Here is a 19,068-nt window from a genome sequence, read left to right as displayed (position 1 = left end):
ACAGAGAGAGAGAGAGAGAGAGAGAGAGAGAGAGAGAGAGAGAGAGAGAGAGAGATCTTATACACAGACACAACTTGTGGAAGGTGAGCTTGGAGGGGACGGAACAACCTGTGGCAAAAGCAAAGCATACATTTCCCTTTGACCCACTTCCAGAAAATTTTTACCCAAGTCAATAATTTTAGAGCGGCATCAAGATTTTTCTGCAGTGACATTCATTTGAGTGTTGTTTATAATGAGGAACTGGAAAAAACATAAATGCCCAATAATGGTATATTGGCTAAACACTCACATACTCATAGGTTAGAAAAATGGGCAGCCATGAAATGTGATGTCAGGGAAGAATGTGTCATGACTGGGGAGAAAGGAACACAACAGAAGAGGAGAAAAGCAAGTTTCAAAATGATGCATATTACGTAATCCTATTTGTGAAGAAATCATTTTATATACACAATTTTTTTTTTTTAAAGCTAAGGCTGTATAGCAAAAAGTTAACAGTTCTTTGCACGGGGGAGCGGGATTACAGGTGACTATCTTCTTTATGCATTTCTTAGTTCAGATTTGGTACAATAAGCGTGTACTTAGTTGGCAATAAAAAGTCATTCAAAACGACCCAAACAAAAATCTTCTATGGGTTATCCTGAGTGTTCCAATCGGTCTCTCCTTCATCATCAGGTGCCTCATATGTTTGAAAACAATCTCCTGAAGGTCTGCGTGGTATTCTGTGGAGGGGTACAGGCAACGGGGATTTGAGAGAAAGGTTTGGCTGCTGCCTGATGCTATACAGGAGCAGATCTTTATTGAGTAAAGTTTTGTTTTGTTTATAGACCAAACCAGCCTCATTCTCCTTTCCCCACCATAAAACGTGATTTTTTTTCTTACCCTTTTCATTTCAGGTTCAAATAAGAATCAGTCTGGAAGGAAAGAAAAGGAAGGTGGGAATAGGGAGCGCCTACCTTGCTGGCAGAAACACAAAGAACAAATAGAAAGAAATGTTGCTTGACTCAAGAAGACTCTGAAATCACTTTTGGTTGGCAGTGCATCTCAGGGCCTCCCTCTCCTGCGGTGTCCTCAAATCGGCTGCTTGCAGAAGAGTCCTTATCTAGAGTCTCTAATCTGTGCTGCTTTTCAGCTGTAGAGAAGTAAGGGGACATACAGTATGAGGAGACACTTACAGATGTGAGGGACTGGGACGGAGGCCGCCTCCCCGTAGCTTTTGGTCTGCTTGTGGTTGGATGACTGAGTTTCTCAGTAGATGATACCACGGAGTCAAAACCTTCTAAGTCTAAAACAAAAGTAAAACAGAGTTTTAAGAGCCAAAATAGGAGCAAAGGCTCTTATGATATGTCATAAGCACCTCTTTTTCTCAATAATAATCATTTCTGTCTGGATTACACTTCATCTTTTACAAAGGCTGTTTACATCCTTTGGTCATTCAATAAACAGGATTTCAAACTGAATGGAATAATCATTTCCTTCTTAGTTTAACAAGCTATTGCATGGAAGAGAGACAAACAGGATTTTTCTTTTTCTCTTCTACAGCTATATCCATAAATCTTTAAAAAGCTACAGAAAGAGGATTAGAGGAAGAATCCTCTTTTTTCTACAAATCCAAGTCCATTTTAGTAGACAGAACACTCTGGCAGTCTCGACACAAAAGGCAGTTATTACAAGGTACAACAGCCACAGGCGAGTGGATGCCAGTCATTGATTCCAAAAGACAAGAAGAGATGGCAGTCCTGCTCCTCTGCACTTGTGACTGGTCTAGAGGCAGCTATGTAGTCCAACTTGAGTTAGTGAGCAATACAGGGCAGTATACTGAGAGCCTGTGGGAAACAGATTTTTCTCTCTGTCCAGAGAGAGGCAAGTGAGAAGGCCTTTTGTGTTGCTGTTCCTCTTCTTTCCTGCCTGGGATGCTACTGTGTAAGGATGGGATGTCTGGAGCTGTGGCAGCTATCTTGTGACCATGTGGCTATCTAGTCACAGGATGGCGAGGCAGAAAAATGGAAAATGTTAACTGACAACCCCGATGGGTTGCAACCCTGGGATGATCTAGTTCCCAGACTTCTTGCCATGTGAAATTAACAAACCCCTGTTATTTCAGCCAGTTTTAATCAGATATTCTTTATTTGCAGCTAAAAACATCCTAACTGCCATAACTGCAGCTATACTGGTCCAGGACAGAGAAGTTAAAAAAGATGATGTGCATTTCCCCTCACTTTATTTTGGGGAGAATTCTTTTGCTGATGGTTATAATAAGTGGTCTGGCTGTGTGACAGCTTTATTCTATTAATGAACAGGCAGGTGTTGTCTGCAAACTATTTTCTTTAGTACAATATGCAAAATCAAGCACAAGTCACTGGTCAGGAGAAGCCATTAAATTACACCTGAGATTATATTAAGTGACATTATCCTAGCACCTGATGAATGAATAATTACTCAATTAACTCCTCTTATCAGGGCAAGGCAGGTATAACGAAAGGTTAACCATCTGCAGAGATGGCACAAAGAAAAACATCAGTGGTGCTCTGAAGCCAAGAGGGAGCCCATCAGCACCCAGTACCTGAGTGAGGCTCATAAAGGCACCCACCTCTCTAGCTGGCTCAGCAGGGTGCCAGGGGAGGGCAAAGATCCCCCTGCTAGAATGTGCTTCTCCAGTGCTGTCTCACTGGGCTGACCTCTCTAAGGGGCCTTCCTTTAAGAGAACCTTATTATTTTTTCTTTCTTTCTTTTCTTTCCCTCCCTCCCTCTTTTTTTTTTTTTTTTTTTTGAGACAGGGTCTTGCTCTGTCTCCCAGGCTGGAGTGCAGTGGCACAATCTCAGCTCACTGCAGCCTCAACCTCCTGGACTCAGGTGACTCTTCCATGTCAGCCTCCCTACAGGCACGCAACACCACACCTGGCTAATTTTTGTAGTTTTTGTAGAAACGGGGTTTCGACATGTTGCCCAGGCTGGAGAAACTTATTTTCTTAAAAGGTTCTCCTCCAGACTCTACCCTGGGACTCTCCTCTAGTAAGTCCATGTTGTCTAAAATGAAAACTCCCCATTACACACTTGGATGGATGCAAAAAGCCACCATCTGACATGAACCTTCGCAATTCATCTTTTCAAATCACTTTTTCCCTGATGACAAATGTAATACATGATCAGTGTATAATTTTTAAAAAACAAAACATGAAATTGTAACAACAAAAAAAGTCAACTATAATCTTACCACATCGAGACAAGCACTGTTAGTATTTTCATATATTTTCCTCCAGGCTTTTTTTCCTATAAATAGATAGTATAGCTCATACTATATGTAATATTGCATTCTGCTTATTTCACTTAACCTGATACGCCATGTCTCTAAAAATTCTTTGTAAATATTTTAATTGTTGTTGCACTGCAATTAATCAATCCCATTTGTTGGATAGCTAGTTTCCAAATCATTTCCCCCTCCTAAGTTTTACTGTTACGGAAGAACACCGCACAAATATCCTTGCATGTACTCTACATACAGTGAGTTTAGCAGCTTATCCATGCAGATCTCCAACTGTTCTGGAAGAAGAAAATAAGGCCCAGGACAGTGAAACTTGTTGGGGGTCCGGGGGGCTGGTTGGGGAGGACAGAGGCATAACGAGGGGCAGAGGAAGGCTCGGGGAGAGGAGAGAGGACAAAAACCCAAGAAGCAGATGCTGACTGACAGCCAGGGAAGGAGATGGAACAGAGGGTCGTTAAAGGTTCCAGCAAACAGGCAGCTGCCAAGGGCCTTGGCTGGGACAAACCTATATCATGGCTCTGTCCAGGAAACTAAAACAAGCTCAGGAGCAAAAGCTGAGCAGGATGAAGTGATTAAAGAACAACAAAAGGCTAATTAACTCTGCTTCTCCACCTCAGCTGCATGGAGGAATCACCTGCACAAGTTACAAAAACAAAACACCACTGCATCCTAGGGATTGACTCACCCCATCTGGGGTGCATCTTGGGCACAAGCAGGTGTCAGTCTCCCCAGGGGATGTGAACATGCAGCAAAAGCTGAGAAGCACTGCCCTAGAGGAGGCCGGGAGCTGAGGGGAGGGAAGGGAGTGAGGATTTGGCCAAGCGGAGGAGTGGAGAGGCCACCAAGTGACTGACAGGGCCCAGTGAATAGAGAGCCTGCCTGGGCTCTCTAACAGTGGTCCTCCCATGCTGGGCTGAGGAGCGCTGCTGGCCTGATTTGGAGGGCCACAGAGGTGCTGGAGCACTTGACGAAAATGGTGGCCAAAGGCTCGAATGATTGGTGGCAGGTCAGACACGCTGCAGCTGGAGCCAGGAAGAGGCCCGAGATGTGACCTAGCGTAACAGTGGGGTGGGAGAGGAATGCAGGGAGCCAGGGGAGGGGATGGGACAGCTTTGGGCCCCTCTTAGGATGGACTTGGTAAGTCCACTTGGGTGCAGGGGTGGACAAGTTCACACCAGGAAACTTCTGCCAGGACTCCAGGGAGGAGTCCATCTTCGCCAACCCCCGAACTTCCTGGGCTCACTGAATTACGTCCACTTGGCAGTTTAAGATTTCAGAATGTGTGAGGTGGCAGTCTGTAACGAATTATACTTTTAAAACAACCCAGAAGTGTGATGTCTGTCTCCTGCACTTAGGCTGTAAGCCCCAGGAGGGCAGGAACTCATCCTTGCATTCTCAAAGTCTAGAATGTCCCTAGGGAAAATATGCTGGTTCCTCCGTCAATAAAGGAACAAGCAAATGAATGAACAAACTATCTCGAGAAAAAAAACCAGGAATGTAGCTTATAGAAATGGCTCCTAGCAGGACGTGAGCAGCTTCAAGGCTGAAGAAGCACTCTTTGCTATGGATGCAGAGAGGGTGGATTGGCCCGTTCTGTTTTACTGGTTGAGGTTTGCACTAAGAAGACCTATGCACAGTGAAGCCTGCCCACGCTTAGCAAGTGTCTCCAGGACAGATGGCAGAGAAGACTGCTCTATTTCTGTCACTCATGAGTAAGAGGAAGGTCCGAGTCCCTCAGGGGAAGCCACTCTTAATCTCTTAACGCATTTTTTTTTTTTTTTTTTTTTTTTTGAGGCAGAGTCTTGCTCTGTCCCTCAGTCTGCAGTGCAGTGGTACAATTGCAGCTCACTGCAACCTCTGCCTCCCGGGTTCAAGCAATTTTCCTGCCTCAGCCTCCCGAGTAGCTGGGATTACAGGTGTGCGCCACCATGCCTGGCTAATTTTTGTATTTTTAGTAGAGATGGGGTTTCACCATGTTGGCCAGGCTGGTGTCGAACTCCTGACCTCAGGTGATCCACCCACCTTGGCCTCCCAAAGTGCTGGGATTACAGGCATGAGCCACCACACCCAGCTTAATGCACATTTCTGCTAAGTTTAACTTTCTATAGTTTTAGTTTGGAAAGAGCACTTTTTGGAAATAGCTACCAAACCAAACTGCCATACAGAAAAAAAATGTACCAAATATGAGACTGCTTGCTGAAAAGGGAACCTCAGGTTACCCTGGCATGTTTCATAGATCACGAACTGTGATGCATTTCTGCTTTCTGACAGTAAAGCGCAGAAACTCTCCAATACTGTCACATCACTTTTCAGAGGTGCAGAGCACATGCTTCATGACTGTGGCCATGGTAGCTGCGATTAAGGCAGAATTTCCATGACTAACCCATCGTGGTGTGGAGAAAATGTCCCAGTTTTCATGGCGGTTTTGAAATGAATCAAGCTGAAACTTGATATGAGCTTTCTCGGCCTGGCTGGGAAGTTTTCCTCTTAAGAGAAAAAGGTTTTAATGCCCATAAGTCAGTCCAAAACTATCGAACTGGCAAATGCTGGGGTATTTTTAAGAAGTTAGTTTCCTAAGGACGAGAGGCCCTTTGCTTTTGTGATACTTGGACAACAAACTCTCTGCAGACATACGGGGATAATTCATGTTGGGCACGATGGAGTTGGCTTGGAAAGGGCCTTTGACTCTTCACGGCAAATGAAGTTGCTCATTTTCCATGAACTTCAGTCACACCCTATTTGGTTCAATTAGAAAATGTAGCTTCTTTTTCCATGGATAGGAGCAATGGTACCAGTGACCACAGGTGACGTAAAGCACATCCACTGCAAGCACAGAGGAGAAACAGTCAAAAGGCTAAGTCAGGCTAGCTGTCACCAGCAGAGTTCTTTGGGAGCTCCTGAATCATTCTCTGCATTCATTATAGCATGTTGCTGTGCACTTTAAACGGAGCTTTAGGATATAAGTTTGCTTACAGCTCAAACCTGGCAACGTCGCTACCTCCCAGTATCTCTGGAAGCCATCCCTTCTCCTCCACACCCTGTCTCAGATTATTAAAGCCACTGAATTTCTTGCCTGGAACCACTGTTAATAGATTTTTCACTTCAAGCCCCTTACCACTCACATGCTGCCACCAGAGAGGTGTACAGTCCTGATCTGAGTATGTCCCTTCAGGGCTTCCTCTCCCGACTAATTTCCTTCGGTGCCACAACTGAGGCCTCTTCCAAGAAGCCAGACTGTACCCTAAGACCTGGGTTGGGTGCATCCCTACTCACCCATCACCCTGATCTCAGCATTTAGTGCCCTGTACTGACATTTCTTATTGACTTCTCTGCCTCTCCCACCAGCCAGGGAAGAAGCTATGGCTTTTCTCTCTGTGACTTTTCTCTCTGTTTCCCTGGACTTAAGACCACTTATGGCTTGTAGTGAGAGTTCAAAAAATGATTATTAAACACATTAACAAACAACCTTTCTAGGCTTCAGATTTTCCAGCAGAAAAAAAAATGAGAGAATTATCTGAGCCATCAGCTTCATAAGGTTATTCTTTCGTCAATGAGAGACCAAGTGAAAACCCTTTCAAATCATGCAGATAGAATTCTGTTTTCATGCACCATTAACGGAGCTGTGGGATTTGGAAACAAGGATCTAAGAGCAAGGCTAGAAATTCCTCCTTCCCTACCTTTTTTTTTTTCCCAAGGTCTAAGATGAGAAAACTTTAAACCCACAGGGCCGCAGGTACTTTCTCTGCATTGCAGAAACACCATGAGGTAGTCTGAATGGGAGGAGGAAGTCTCACTCCATGCCTCAGTCATTTGACTAGTGTGGAAAATCTGTGCAGACTATCAAGATGGGCCCAGTATTAGAGGGGGGGGTCAAATGAACACCTGTGTTAGCTGAATCACTAACTGAAATGATTAGCAATGATTAGATTCTTCAGGAAAATAAGCCCTCCAAAATGTGTAAGGATATAGGAGATCAGCTGTTGTGTTTTCATTTATAATCCAGGTGTGAAGTTTGCAGGACACAAGCTGCTGAGAGGAAATAAGTTTTCGAGGGTTTTTTTTTTTTTTTTTTTTTTTTAAGAGACAGGGTCTCACTGTCACCCAGGTTGGAGTGCATGCAGTGGTGTGATCATAGCTTATGGTATTATAGCTTCAAACTCCTGGGCTCAAGCAACCCTCCTGCCTCAGCCTCCCAGGTAGTTATAGCTACCATACCCAGCTATTTTTTGTTTTGTCTTATTTTTTGGTAGAGATGGGATCTTGCTATGTTGCCCAGGCTGATCTCATACTCCTGGCCTCAAGCGATCCTCCTGCCTCAGCCTCCCAAAGCACTAGGATTACAGACATGAGCCACCATGTCTGGCCATAAATAAGTTTTGAGCTACTGTTTTGAACTCCATGTGCCAGCCATGCCACTACTAGATGCTTCACATGCACACACCCTCATTTCATCTGCACAAAACCCCATGCTGTGTGGGCATTACTATAATCCACAAAGAAAGAGACAGAGGGCCAGAGGTTAGAAAACATGCCCAAGGTCACTACCAACAAGTAACAGGGCCCACACACAGATTCACATCCAAGGGATTCTCTCCACTACAGAACATTGCTTGTTTTTTTTCTATTTTATTCTAATGTATTTTCAAATGAGCAGGAAAAGGGGCTGGCTTCTTCAAGGCACTCTGTGGCAAGAAATGTAATGTGCTAGGCAAGTTCAGAGAATGTTTGGCAATTTGGTACAAGCAAATTCTACATCAAAACATGTAGCTCAAGAATAAGAGAGGGAGATACAGTGTTTATTTGCTCATTAATTCAATCAAACATTTCTTAAGTATTTACTCTGTGCCAAGCATAGGGATAGTTTTGAGAATGAACGTACTATCATCCTATATCATCACTGTCCAGTAGAACTTGCTGTGATGATTGAAGTCTTCTATAATCTATATACTATTCAAATGGTAGCCACTAGCCCCACGTGGTTACAAAGTGCATGGATTATGGGTAAGTATAGCTGTTTAATTAAATGTAAATAGTCACACGTGGCTAGTGGCAATGAAGATTGTGTATTATGATCCTGCATCTTGGAATTTCCCTCACTTATGCTCAGCCCATTCATTCAGTGGCTATTTTTCTGAGCATACACTATGAGCTAGGCAAAGGGGGATACAGGGGTGGAAAACAGCCACATTCCCTGCCCACATGGAGCTAAGAACCCACTGAGGGAGACAGGCTTTTGTATGTATAATTACAAATTCTCCTAGTTTCTACGAAAGAACGATAAAAGGTGAAATTAGCAATGATAGCATGGGGACCTAATTTAGATCAGGGAAAGGGGGGACACGTCTTACTGCAGTCTTGCTTCGAGGAGAGGTAGTAGTGATTCACTCGGATTGTTGACAAGCAATGCTAAGTGGGGAAAAGTAGCTCTCCACATATGCATTCCTTTAAAAATTGCTCACTACAGGCCCAAATTTGCTATGCAAAGTGATCTGATAAATAATGTAATTATCTATTGGAAACAGTAGTTACACTATTATCCACAGGAACATAAATCGGCACTACCTTTCTGTATGCCATTTGGCAATACCTATTACAAAATGTAAATGTGTACACCTTCAGATATATCAATGTCACTTCTATAAATTAATCCATAGAAATGTTTGTGTAAGTATAAAATGATATATTTATGAAGCCAGTGTACTTGCTAAAATAATTTTGGAAACCCTTGTATATACTCCTCATACATATCAAGTTGAAATCTAAACTTTTATGTAAGTTTTATTCACAAAGGATGTAATTTCTGTTATGTTCTAAATATTGAGATTTAAAAATATAACTTACATAGATTTCTTAAATATATCCAATATATATTTGAATACTGCAGCAATTTAACCACCACCATCATCCATTTAAAAATACCATAAGATTTTAACAGTTGGAAATTTTACATCATTACTTTTCCTCCTTAAATTCCTATTTCCAACCCCTACTGTTGAATTTATCCTAATCCATTTTCAAGTCTGTTGTTAACTATTTTATCATCTTTCTATTGTAAAAACATGTACAGAAATTAAAGTTTAAGATTTTTTCTTTCCTGAAATCGTAAGACTCTAAGTGTAAAAATTAGTTTTCTTCTGGATTGAGTCCTCATTACATTATTATTAGTATACAAATGATCAGAACATAAATATACACACATACCACACATTTTGATAAGTAATTTTTAAGCATGACAAAACAGAATGTTATTGGGCTTTTCCCCCAAACACTTCGTGTGTGTTTGATTATTACTTAACACCAGGAAGAGATGGTTTGGTATCAACTCTCTAGTTTTCATTTTAGAGACGTAAGTGCCAAGAAAATTTGTTCACTTAAATAGAAGTAGATGGAATGGAGGCTGGGTGTGGGGGCTCACACCTGTAATCCCAGCACATTGGGAGGTCAAGGCTGGTGGATCACTTGAGGTCAGGAGCTCAAGATCAGCCTGGCCAACATGGTGAAACCCCGTCTCTACTAAAAATACAAAAAAAATTTAGCTGGGTGTGGTGGCCCATGCCTGTAATCCTAGCTACTCTGGAGGCTGAGACAGGAGAATCACTTGAACCCAGGAGGTGGAGGTTGCAGTGAGCTGAGATCGCGTCACTATACTCCAGTCTGGGCGACTCCAGTCCAGTAGATGAAATGGAAACTTTTTTTTTTTCTTTTTGAGACGGAGTCTCACTCTGTTGCCCAGGCTGGAGTGCAGTGGCATGATCTCGGCTCACTGCAACCTCCGCCTCCTGGGTTCAAGCGATTCTCCTGCCTCAGCCTCCCGAGTATCTGGGACTACAGGTACCTGCCACCACACTGGGCCAATTTTTATATTTTTAGTAGAGATGGGGTTTCACCATATTGGCCAGGCTAGTCTCAAACTCCTGACCTGGTGATCCACCCTCCTCGGCCTCCCAAAATGCTGGGATTACAGGTGTGAGCCACCATGCCCGGTCAGAATGGAAATAATTTTGTTATCAATGTCACTCAATTCTCTGAACTCCTTGCAAATTATATATAAAAAACCAGACTGTCGTCTAGCATCACCAGGAATTATTATTTTTAATGGTCTACCACCAAACAACTTAGTGGGTACCTCCTTCAATGTCATTGGAAGCAAAGAATTACTGACCAACTGATTTGAAAACAGAACTTACAACCTGGAACTTGTATCAAGGTTTTCTCTAGGATCTCAAACTTATTTAGGATGGCAAGCATCCTACTTTTTTATATTTCCCTGTAATAACTTGGGTTAAAAAAATCAAAATAATTCTTTTAAAAGATGAATGAGTACTTTTTAAAACTTTACGAAAAGGTATGCTCATGAGCCAGGTGCAGTAGCATGCCTATAGTCGCAGCTACTCAGGAGGCTAAGGTGGGAGAATCACTTGAGCCCAGGAGTTCAAGTTTAGCCTAGGCAACATAGCAAGACCCCATCACTAAAAATAAAAAAATAATAAAGTTAAGCTCATAACCCCTTAACAACTTCTTAAATCTCCATACAGCCAGCAAATCACTTAAAAGCAAAAAATCATTAAGCCAAAAAAAAAAAAAAAAAACCCTAGATTAAACCTTAGAAAGGGCCAAATTATCAATTCTAGATTAAAAGAACTGACAGAACTAAAGAAACTGAAGTAAAGAGACAAAGGGAAGAATAAGCTACTTAATTTCAAAGAGGATTCAGAGGCTACCAAGATAGCAGTTTTCTCAATGTCTAGAAAACTCAGCTAAAAGAAATGGACAGGGTTAGAGAAACATAGACTGTGAGGCTGCACTGGGTTCTTTCTTTTTAATATTTTTTGTAGAGACAGAGTATTTCCCTACATTGCCCAGGCTCGTCTCGACCTGCTGGCCTCAAGTGATCCCTCCTGCCTCTGAAAGTGCTGGGATTACAGGAATGAGACCCCATGCCCTGCCTGAACTGGATTCTTTGTGATCATTTCATCCAAGCCCCTGGATTAATGATGAAAAACCAAGATCCAAGGAGGTACAATGGTGTGCTCGATGGTCAGCTTCAGTGGGATGAGCAGCCAGAGCAGAGTGCACATTTCTTTTTGGAGAGCAAGATGTACGGGTCATTTCATCTTCTTTAACAGCACTTTACTTAGATATAAGAGAAGCAGGGCCAGGTGCAATGACTCATGCCTGTGATCCCAGCACTTTGGGAAGCCAAGGTGGGAGGATCGCTTGAGTCCAGGAGTTTGAGACCAGCCTGCGCAACATAGTGAGATGCGTTTTTACAAAAAATAAAAAATTAGCTGGGCATGATGGTGCACACCTGTGGTCCCTGCTACTCGGGAGGCTGAGGTAGGAGGATTACTTGAGCCTGGGAGGTTGAGCCTGCAGTGAGCTGTGACTGCGCCACTGCACTCCGGCCTGGGCAACAGAGCAAGAGCCTGTCTCAAAAAAAAAAAAAAAAAAAAAAAAAGAGGAGCAGTCTGATAGTCATAATATAGAATTTTAATGCATATGTGAAACAATAATATTCTAATGTTCAGAATTACATGGAAGCCAAAATTACACTTACTACAAAATTTGAGGAGGAAAAACCTTCTGTCTCAAAGCCTAGTATGCTTTTTACTACCCCGGGAGAGACAAGAGTCCCCCAAAACTGCTAGAAGGGGCTGGCAGGCTCTCATTCACCAGCCTGGGTAACTTGATGAGCTATTTCTCATTTGTAAACATCAGGAGAAGGGAGAAGACTGAGGTAAAAAGGATTTAAAGTGCTCTTAAAAATCTGACACTCCATGACTTTTTCTTAGGAAAAAAATGACAAGTAATCCTATCTCTATTAAAAAAAAAAAAAGTTAATCTGCTAATTGTACATTTCTGGACACTAGTTTTTACCTGAACTACTGCTTCAACGCCTGACTCTCTCTAGGGCCTTTTCCTTGCCCCTAACATTTCTCTTTCCCGCCACCTTCTATCTCTGCAGATGTGAGCTAGACCTGTGGTTTTCAAAAGTTGCCAAGAACTGGCATGTGTCTGTGCCAAGGTTATTACCAGTCATAATGCACTTAGAAAAAGGTCAACATTGTGAGTTTCCCATTAAGCTAAATTTGTTCAATTTTACACTTGGAGATTATACCCTTTCCAATAGGAGATGGCATTTGTTTATTTTGAATGTGCCTCATTAATAAAAGAAAAATCAAGCAGTCTCTCAAATTAGAAGCCTCCACCTCCTTTTTTTTTTTTTTTTTTTTTCCGGTAAATGAGTCTGTGAAATTCCAAACAGTATGAACCTCAGGAAGACATGACTAAGGCCTGGGGAGATGAAGAGAGTGTCACTACAGGTTACGCAAAGGTAAGCTTGGTTCGAAATCAGGGCATCCTGCTGACCTCCAACTCCAACCTTCGCTTGCCACCACTATATCCAATGACCTTTTAATGGGGCCCATCAGTGTCACTCTCTAACTGCTAATCACTTTTCTCTTGCAATGAATCAAACTTCACAGGCTCCTAACCTTGGCCAAGGTTTCCAGAACATGCTTTTAATGAGACTCCATGGCTAAATAAGGATTTTGATAATTTACTTAATAAAGTGATACTAAAACAAAATACTTAATAAAATGTCGTGTGTCCATAATGCTTTTAATGTGACAAAGGGATGCCTGAGCACGACTTTCTGGTAGGTTGTACATTCCTCTGGATATCTGCAAGTAAAATGGAAGCCATAACCGGGCTCTGCCAATCCACGAGCCCACAGCCAGGGGACGGGGGGAGGGTGGCACCTCAAGCCAAATAAATGCCACGTGAGATCTGAGAGCTGAACATCACCTGTTCCCATGAGAGACCTCTGTGGTGCATACTGTGGATGCAACAGAGGTCACTATATAAGTCTCTTTGTTCTATGAGACTACTTTGAATCTACTGGGTGTACCTCCAGATTTGCATTCTTAAATCTGTAGGTACGGCCAGTACATCCAGAATACGGCATTAGAATACAGTCTCAGCATGCAGCAAAGGTAGAGGCACTCAAGCCATCAGACCGAATGATGAACGAGAGCCCTGGCTACAGAGATGCAGGCGACCACAATACCAGGGGAGGGAGGACATGCTGACTCTGCACATAGGTAAGTGTTTGGGGCTGCCTGCAAGTCCACACAGCTGTGACCCTCTCCAAGCCAAGAGCCATCTGAATTGATGCTCCCTAAATGTCCCTCCACCTCTCTCACATCAACTATTTTGCAGGCTGCTGGGTATAGAGCATTTGGGTAGGATAGCACTAATTTGCTCTCTGTATTCTGGAATAATTCATACCACCAAATGCACTGCTCCAGTGAGGTTCTGCAACATTTGCCATCATGTCCCCACTTTGACGTAACCTCCCCCTGTTTCTATAGCATTTGTGAGGCTTGTCCTACAGGCACTTTCAATGTTTACTGAGTTTGCGCTTATAGGATGTTATGGGGTAAAAGATGTTCATGAAACACCTCATAACTAGGCACAAACCCAGCCACCGCGATGGGCCACCAAAGGCCAGCAGGACCACCCCTGTGCAGGGCGCACAAGCAGAGGTGAGCACCTCAGTTCTGGTGAGGACCAACATCTTTCACTGAGAAAGTCTAAGTGGAGATGCTCAGTTTATACCCAGGATCAGGCCCTTCAAAGGACCCTGAAGGTCCATCTCTTGTAGGACTGGAGGATGCCTTTCGAAATGAGTGCTGGTTGCCAGCTTGACCTTGTTTCCTCAGCAGCATACCTCCACTGTGAGCCTGAGAGGCTGGGAACCAGGGGAGGGCTCAAGGGCGATGCAGGGAGAGGGCCAGCCACAGAAGCTGTTCTGAATTAACTACGCTTCTAAGTTTGAGGAAGCAACCAAAAATGCTCAGAGGACTGCCTGGGTTAAAAACCCATCAATCAGAAGCGCAACCCGTTTTACTTCCTTTGTATAAAGCGTGTGACCCTCAGCACAATCTCTTTTGCTTTTTGTCATCACATCTGAGAAATGTATCGTGCTTTTCAGCTACTCCTGATAAAAATTTAAGTTTGATCACGATTTGTGTCCCTAGATAGGGACCGGAGCTGCACACGTCCACACATGGGCACCCCAGCCCGTCATATGCAGACTTGACTGTAGACCAATAGCAACTGTATCTCCTGTTCTTCAGCACGGGTAACATCAACAATGTCCTTGGTCCCAAAGGCCATGTCTGAAGGTTGCCGGTAAGGAGACAGTGTCTGTAGGAGCCAACCATGGCTCTTCAATGAAAGCTCTCATGTCTGAGCAACTACTCCCGAGACAGCTGGAAGGTGTGGCTGTTGTTCACACACACGTTCAGCCAGTAGTCAGTCTGGAACACTCCAAATGTCATTCATGTTTTTTCTTCTTTTTTTTTTTAATGGCAGGCAGGACACAGTTTATCTTGCCTTATTGAACCTGAGAAATTGCTCAATGATCTGACATGCTGCAAGGACCAATAACTGGCTCTCTGGCTCCAAAAGGGGAAGTTTAAGATATGTATTTTAAAAAGAGGACAGAAAAACCAATAGCCCCAAGTCAGGAGATCTGAATTTTTCCTCAAAATTTGCATGAGAAACCCTTAGAAGTGATTTCTTATCATAAAAGGTAGAAATTGCAAAATAAGGTAAAAATGTAATCACTTGTTTATAGAGATTTGGTGTCACATTCACAAAAATGTTGTGTTAATGGTCACTATGACAATTGCTCTCTCTTGCTCTCCTGTATAACTTTACCCTACAGAGTACAGATTTAGAACTTAGTATTGATCAAATTTGCTATTGTCCTTTTATGTAATACCTGTTTAAACACTGGGTAGTTGATCTTTGGCAAATATCTAATCCCAAATCCAACACTCTTTCTATTTGAAATCAGACTCAAATGGTATCATTTCACTTGCTGCAAACCTTAAGATCTCTCTCTCTCTCTCTCTCTCTCCCCCTACCTCTCTCCCTCCCTCTTCCTCTCTCTCTCTCTCTCACAAAGGTCACAGCCATGTCCTTGGTTGATGCTTAAGTACTTCAAATACAATTACTTTTTTGTATATGAAACATTTTCAAACTAGGTTTTATAGAGATTCTCAGGAAATGAGACAGGCCACTCCAGGGAACACACGTTGCACTTGTGGGGGAGGCCTGTCCTCTTCCTGTTCCTGACACAGACTGGGCTCTCTGGGCCTCGGTGCTATTGACATTCGGGGCTGCGTCATTCTTTGTTGTCTGTGGGGGCTATCCTACACACTGGAGGATGGTTAGCAGCATCCTTGGCCTCTACCCACTAGATGCCAGCAGTATCTCCACCCCCACCCCTATGATGTGACAGTCAAAAATGTCTCCAGACATTGCCAAATGTCCCCTTGGGGAGAGCAGTTGAGAAATGCTGATGTGGACCTAGAAAGTTTGGGCTCATGGGTCAGGGAGACCTGGCTTCAACTCCAATTTTTTTTTTTTTTTTTTTTTTTTTGAGATGAAGTCTCGCTCTTGTCCCCCAGGCTAGAGTGCAATGGCGCGATCTCAGCTCACTGCAACCTCCTCCGCCTCCCGGGTTCAAGAGATTCTCCTGCCTCAGCCTCCCGAGTAGCTGGGATTACAGGCACACACCACCATACCCAGCTAATTTTTGTATTTTTAGTAGAGATGGGGTTTCACCATGTTGGCCAGGCTGGTCTCGAACTCCTAACCTCAGGTGATCCACTTGCCTCAGCCTCCCAAAGTGCTGGGATTACAGGTATAAGCCACCGTGCCCGGCCTTCAATTCCAATTTCTTACTAGCCAGATAATCTTGCTCAGTTTCCCCAGTTTGCTTTCTTCCCTGTTCCTTCACTGCAAAACCATGAGTCATTACACATCCCTCATAGGGCTATGGACTATGAGAAAAAAACAGACAAAACATTTAGTGGGCACCCAGTGAATTTTAGTTCTTTCTTTCCTTACTCTTGTTTGCTCTCACTGCTCTTATTTCAACACTAGAACCTCAGAATGATGGAAGAGGGGAGATGAAGGGGGAGGGTTTGTTCTCCACTATATTAGTGGAATTATTCTAACACGAGGATATTCCACACACAGCTCCAGTACTCACACTGTACCTCAAAGAGGATTAAAAGTTATAAAGACATGTTCTACCCCAAACATGCTTATAAAACGCTCCTAAGCCTTTCAAACACTTTGGGATTATTGTTTCACCAGGGTTGTAATCAGCTACAGATCAATGTCCAGGTGGACCTTGATTTTTAAAAATGGTGTTAAAACAATACACACACTTAACACCCTAAAGGGACATTTTACATTACAAAATGATTACTAGGTTTTGGAGACCCTTTTTTTTGTTTTTTAGATGGAGTTTTGCTCTTGTTCCCCAGGCTACAGTACAGTGGCGTGATCTCGGCTCACTGCAACATTTGTCTCCCGGGTTCAAGCGATTCTCCTGCCTCATCCTCCTGAGTAGCTGGGATTACAGGCACCTGCCACCATGGCAGGCTTATTTATTTATTTATTTAGTATTTTTAGTAGAGATGGGGTTTCGCCATGTTGGCCAGGCTGGTCTCGAACTCCTGACCTCAGGTGATCCACTCCCCCACCCCCCAACTTCGGCCTCCCAAAGTGCTGGGATTATAGGCATGAGCCACTGCGCCCGGCCTGGAGAGCTTTCTTAACACATCTAAAATGTAATTATATATATAAAGATTTAGTTTACAGATGATGCAGAAACATCAGTATAGTAGTTGTTACTCTAAATAATCGCGACTATTTTATAAAGTGGGGCAAAGGAGGCCCGGTGCGGTGGCTCATGACTGTAATTCCAGCACTTTGGGAGGCTGAGGCGGGTGGATCACTTGAGCTCAGGAGTTTGAGACCAGCCTGGCCAACATGGTGAAACCCCGTCTCTACCAAAAATACAAAAATTAGCCGGGCGTGGTGGCACGCACCTGTAGTCCCAGCTACTCAGGAAGCTGAGGTGGGAGAATCGCTTGAATGCAGGAGACGGAAGTTGCAGTGAGCCAAGATCACACCACTGCATTCCAGCCTGGGCGACAGAGTGAGACCTGATCTCAAACAACAACAACAACAACAACAACAACAAAAAGTGGGGCAAAGGGGCACTTTGAATCCCATACTTGATCAGTGGTGTGCATATCTATTTTAACATTGGGCCTCAATGTGAGTGTTAGGAAAATTTCAATTAGCTCTTATTTTTTTCTTTTTAACATTTTTACTGAGGTACAATCTATATATACCATAAAATTCACCCACGTTATCTGCACGACTCAATAATTTTAGTAAATTTACAGAGTTGTGCAACCATCACTATAATCCCCTTTGAGAACCTTTCCGGAACCTCAAATTGATTGGCTCTTACTTAATACTCTTCCTAGGGCACAGGGAAGTACTTTCACGTTTCCTGGTTCAAAGGAACCATAGGCCCCAGGCATCTGTGAGAGATCCGAGCATGAGATGAAGTTAGCCTTGATACCTTCCAAACCACTTCCATGTCCCAAGTCTGTTGACTTTAAAGCAAGCAACACTTGGCCCCCAAAACTGACTACAGTGTAAAGTGTGTTTTGTGGGTCAAGTTGAAAAGACAGAGAGGAAATCTTCACAGTCCTCAAGTGAAGACGGGGAGGGGTCTACATAAAGAGATGGAAGTGTGAATAGTTTGAGATTTGGATCAGATAGAAAAAAAGAACAGTTCCAACAAAGATGCTAGGCAACTGAGGAGGAGGAATGACAAAGGCATTCTCTAAGTCAATTAGTTGAAAACAGGTGGCTTACTTCACAGTAGGCTTCCTATCTGAAGGCCTGTTGCTATGTGCTTTAGTGGGAAAGGAACTGAAAATCCCGATAGCATTGAAGTGTAACAATAAATCCTGCCATGCAGTGGGAACTACAATATACGGCATAACAAAAGGAAACATTATAGCACTTGACTTCAGGGCCTGTAATCTCCCATTCAATCAGAACAGAGATTCTTCCATCGGCAAGAGAAAACTGGACAATTTTCAACTCTATTCATGCACAGGCCTGTGTTGCAGTTTGTCCATGTCTTCTGTTATGTTACTTGAAATATGGCTGCATAGTTTGATATAAACAATATTTCAAACTGACATCAACAAGTTAGTTTTGGACCAATTGATTTCATTCTAATTGATCGCTGGCTGACAGATGCTGGGAGATGCCCACACAAGATCTGAAAAAGCCATGTTCTCTAATTTAATATTATAATAATTTTAAATTATAGCTTTATTAAGCGGAAACCCAGATTTATTTATAGCTAACACTGATGCTTTCCAATGGTTTTCAGGGTTGTATTATGCTGTTCACTGTAGCCCACATTTAGACAGCTTCAATTGTCTGAATCACTAATAAAACATTCTGGTACAAATAATTTCCTCCTTGATCCAATGCAATGAACAAATGCTACAGAAGCAGCCCCGAGGAGAGCCACCCGCTTCTGCAATGTCTTTTTCTCCTTGACCCACCCAACTACAAAGAACATTCCTGCCTCTGGGCCTAAAGACATTCTGTTTACAATTCTCTCCTCCCTTGGCCTCTGTGATGTTGCAAGATCCTGATTTTCCCTTAAATGTGGACTTGGTGGGGGTTTGGTCTTCAGCCCTGGGTTCTTTGCCTTTTCTCATAGCGAGGACTTTATCTTCCTGACCCAACCATCACTTCCAAGCAAACAACATTAATCGTAAGCATTTCTATCTTTTTTTACAGGCCACCAAGTGATTTGACATAATTCTGGAAGACAAGGTGAGGAAGTTGATAGACATGTTTTAGTTTTTTTTTTTTTTTTTTCTTTTGTGAGATGGAGTCTC

The 19,068-nt window shown here is 43.0% G+C and overlaps 1 protein-coding gene across 4 annotated transcripts in view; it reads right to left on the bottom strand.

Annotated features, from left to right (window-relative positions):
* SH3KBP1 (SH3-domain kinase binding protein 1) overlaps positions 1–19,068 on the bottom strand; it is a 311,350-nt gene that overhangs the window by 14,900 nt on the left and 277,382 nt on the right. For all 4 annotated transcript variants that reach the window (XM_011940194.1, XM_011940195.1, XM_011940197.1 and 1 more), the window contains one exon: positions 1,173–1,282. In XM_011940194.1, the coding sequence (XP_011795584.1) occupies positions 1,173–1,282 (110 nt within the window). The remainder of the gene's footprint in view (positions 1–1,172; positions 1,283–19,068) is intronic.

The sequence above is a fragment of the Colobus angolensis genome, unplaced genomic scaffold, assembly GCF_000951035.1.
Source record: "Colobus angolensis palliatus isolate OR3802 unplaced genomic scaffold, Cang.pa_1.0 Scaffold188, whole genome shotgun sequence".
Taxonomy (NCBI): domain Eukaryota; kingdom Metazoa; phylum Chordata; class Mammalia; order Primates; family Cercopithecidae; genus Colobus; species Colobus angolensis.
Note: the sequence above shows the minus strand (reverse complement) of the source record. Positions and strands in the feature narration are given on the sequence as shown.